Here is a 2537-nt window from a genome sequence, read left to right as displayed (position 1 = left end):
GCCCAACACACAGATATCGCTTTTCCACGAATGGTGAAGCAAAAAAAAAGCAAAATATTATTTTCCGTATTTCAAAAGGCAAAGAGGGGTAGTGCAGAGAGTGTGTATACTATTATTACTACTCTCTTTATTGCGGCCTGAGTGCGGAGCCCCTTTGGGAGCGCAGTTGTATATCATTCCCCCTCCGCACTTTGTTTGCGCCCGACCGCTGCCGCTGCGGCCCAAGCAGGCGGTATCACCACTGCGGCGATGGTCACCGCCAGAAGCACAAAGCCACTGAAGCCAATAGCCAAAGCAGCCGCACGCACTGACGTCGCTTCCGACTTGTCGCGCCACCTCCAGTTTCTTTTGGACGCTGCTGCTGTTGTCCAATCCCGTCAGCGTCGAATTGGGCGCAGAAGTTTTGCGAGTCGCAGTAGATCCCGCCGTGTCCGAGCCGCTTCCTTTTGGAGCAGCAGCTGTCACGGTGTTGGGCCCACCCCCCGCCTCCCTTCGATCTTTTTCATCCTTACGGCCCTTCCCTTCCGCATCCTTCAAAACGCTCGGAATGACGAGGCTGCTGCCGTTGGCGGCGATGGTGCACACTTCGGTGTACTTCGGGCACTTGAGCTTCCCGCCCTGCAGATGACCGTTTGGCACAACCTCAATTGCACTTCCCTCGGGACACGGCACAAACGTATTGGCGCCGAGGTGCTTCACCTTCACTGCGCCGCCCTCACACTTCACCTCTGCGCACACGCCCTCGATTTTGTTCTCACCGCTGCCGCCGCCATTCTTCACCTGCAGTGTTTCCGCGTCCAGGCACCACGAGCCACTGCCAGTCAGCGATCCAGGGAGATTTCTCACACTTGCGTCCGTGCACCGGTTGTCCTTTCTCGTTGTAAAGAGGTCCTCAAAGTGCGTCGAAACAACAGGGCACTTGTCATTCCCAAGCTGAATCCACATAAAATCAAGGATCTCTGCGGTGCACGTCCCGACGTGACGGCGGTCCGAGGAGCAGCGAAGCGTCGTCTTGTCGGTGCTGTTGCAGAACATGTGAGGATACCTTTTGGCGAGGTCGTGTGTGTCCTTGCACTTCTTCATCAGAAAGTCGCAGCCACTGTTGCTGCCCCACGCCATCGGCTCCGCCATGCTCCAGTTCACGCTGTAGTAGCCCAGGTCGGCAAACACCGCCAGCGTCAGTGCCGTGTAGTAGCCGGCGCCGACTGTGGGGGCCATCAGTTCGTCACGGGCACTGCGCTTCGTCCAGCGAAACACCTTATATTGCCCCTCAACATCGTCATTATCCAGCTCCATGCCCTTCAGAGAGCTGCAGTTGAAGTGCGCTATTGCCCTCGCTTTAACATTATCCCCCGTCACCATCTTACGCCGCATTCCACGCTCATCCTGCTCTGACGTTATGCTCTTAGACTCCATACTCTCTTTGTTGAACCCAAGAGCATGCGCCATTTCGTGTGCAGCGACGCGGACGCTCCATGCCATGTCGGTCATGTACTTCGGATTGAAGTTCATGGCGCCAACAGAAGGACGAGAGTCACTCGACCTGAGACATGTGGCCGCCCATGCCGGAATATCGTCGCTGAATGGCCCGGCAGCTGCGTAGATGACCATGTCGGCATCACGCACACCATTAGTCTTGTGCTCAGCTGGAATTGTAAAGTACTCGCATAGTCCTCCGGGACCTTCTCCCATAACTACTCCCTCAGCCATCGGCTTGACAAGGAGTCGCTCCGCGTGCAGCTTGACGGCCTCGGGAATAATCGTCTTCTCGTACAATTTCTTCTTTTCTTCCGACAGTATGTGTTCAGTTACGCAAGTTCTATTATGCCCCAAGTAGTCTGGGCACCGATCCCCCCGCTTTTCGCAGTACCTCCCACTCCCCGGAATAACATTCTTCAGATCCTCCGTGAACACTTTGATGCGGATGGGCTTCCAGTCACTGTTGTCCTCTTTTGTGGCGACGGTGTACGTCTGCATCGCGCCCTGCCCCCTGCGCGGCACCTCACGCACCACCGCAGTCTCCGACGGCCCGCCGCTCCTCCGCACAATTTCCTCGAACGCAGAGCCCGGCGCAGCGGCGAGGCACCCACCGGCGCAACACATCGCCGCCGCCAATAGCAGCAGCAGCAGCGATGGAAGAAACGGCGTGGGCAGGCTTGACTGACGCATGTGACCTGAAAAAAGTATATTTATTGCTGCGGTTTGAGCAGCAGCAGCAGAATAAACACAAATCTTGTTCACCAACAAGACAGAAAAAAAAAAAGAATGAGGTTAAAGAACCAATCAACAAAAAGCCACAGCCAACACGCACAGTACACCACTACTAGACAGAAAAAAGAAGGCCACACACCCCTCCGAAAAGCTGTGTATGCTGTGAAGAACCATGGTGAGTAGGGAAACCGCCAGCACCACACCAGTTGCCGCGCACTTCCCAACGACAAACAAAAACGGGTTCATCTGCAGGCACGGCACGTACTTCCCGGCAAGTGGGATCAGCGTCCCCAGAAGCGACGCAACCCAAAGAATAAAAAAGCCCG

The 2537-nt window shown here is 55.6% G+C and overlaps 1 protein-coding gene across 1 annotated transcript; it reads right to left on the bottom strand.

Annotated features, from left to right (window-relative positions):
- Positions 1-57: 57 nt before the first annotated feature.
- Positions 58-2169, bottom strand: TraAM80_10383 (surface protease GP63; the record flags this gene model as incomplete). Its single annotated transcript, XM_029387005.1, has 1 exon — positions 58-2169. The coding sequence occupies one exon, from the start codon at positions 2167-2169 to the stop codon at positions 58-60; it is 2112 nt and encodes a 703-aa protein (XP_029233139.1).
- Positions 2170-2537: the final 368 nt, after the last annotated feature.

Source organism: Trypanosoma rangeli (genome assembly GCF_003719475.1).
Source record: "Trypanosoma rangeli strain AM80 chromosome Unknown Tra_15.4_contig_00932, whole genome shotgun sequence".
NCBI classification, from domain to species: domain Eukaryota; phylum Euglenozoa; class Kinetoplastea; order Trypanosomatida; family Trypanosomatidae; genus Trypanosoma; species Trypanosoma rangeli.
The sequence above is the reverse complement of the archived record's forward strand: the minus strand, read 5'-3'. Positions and strand labels throughout refer to the sequence as shown.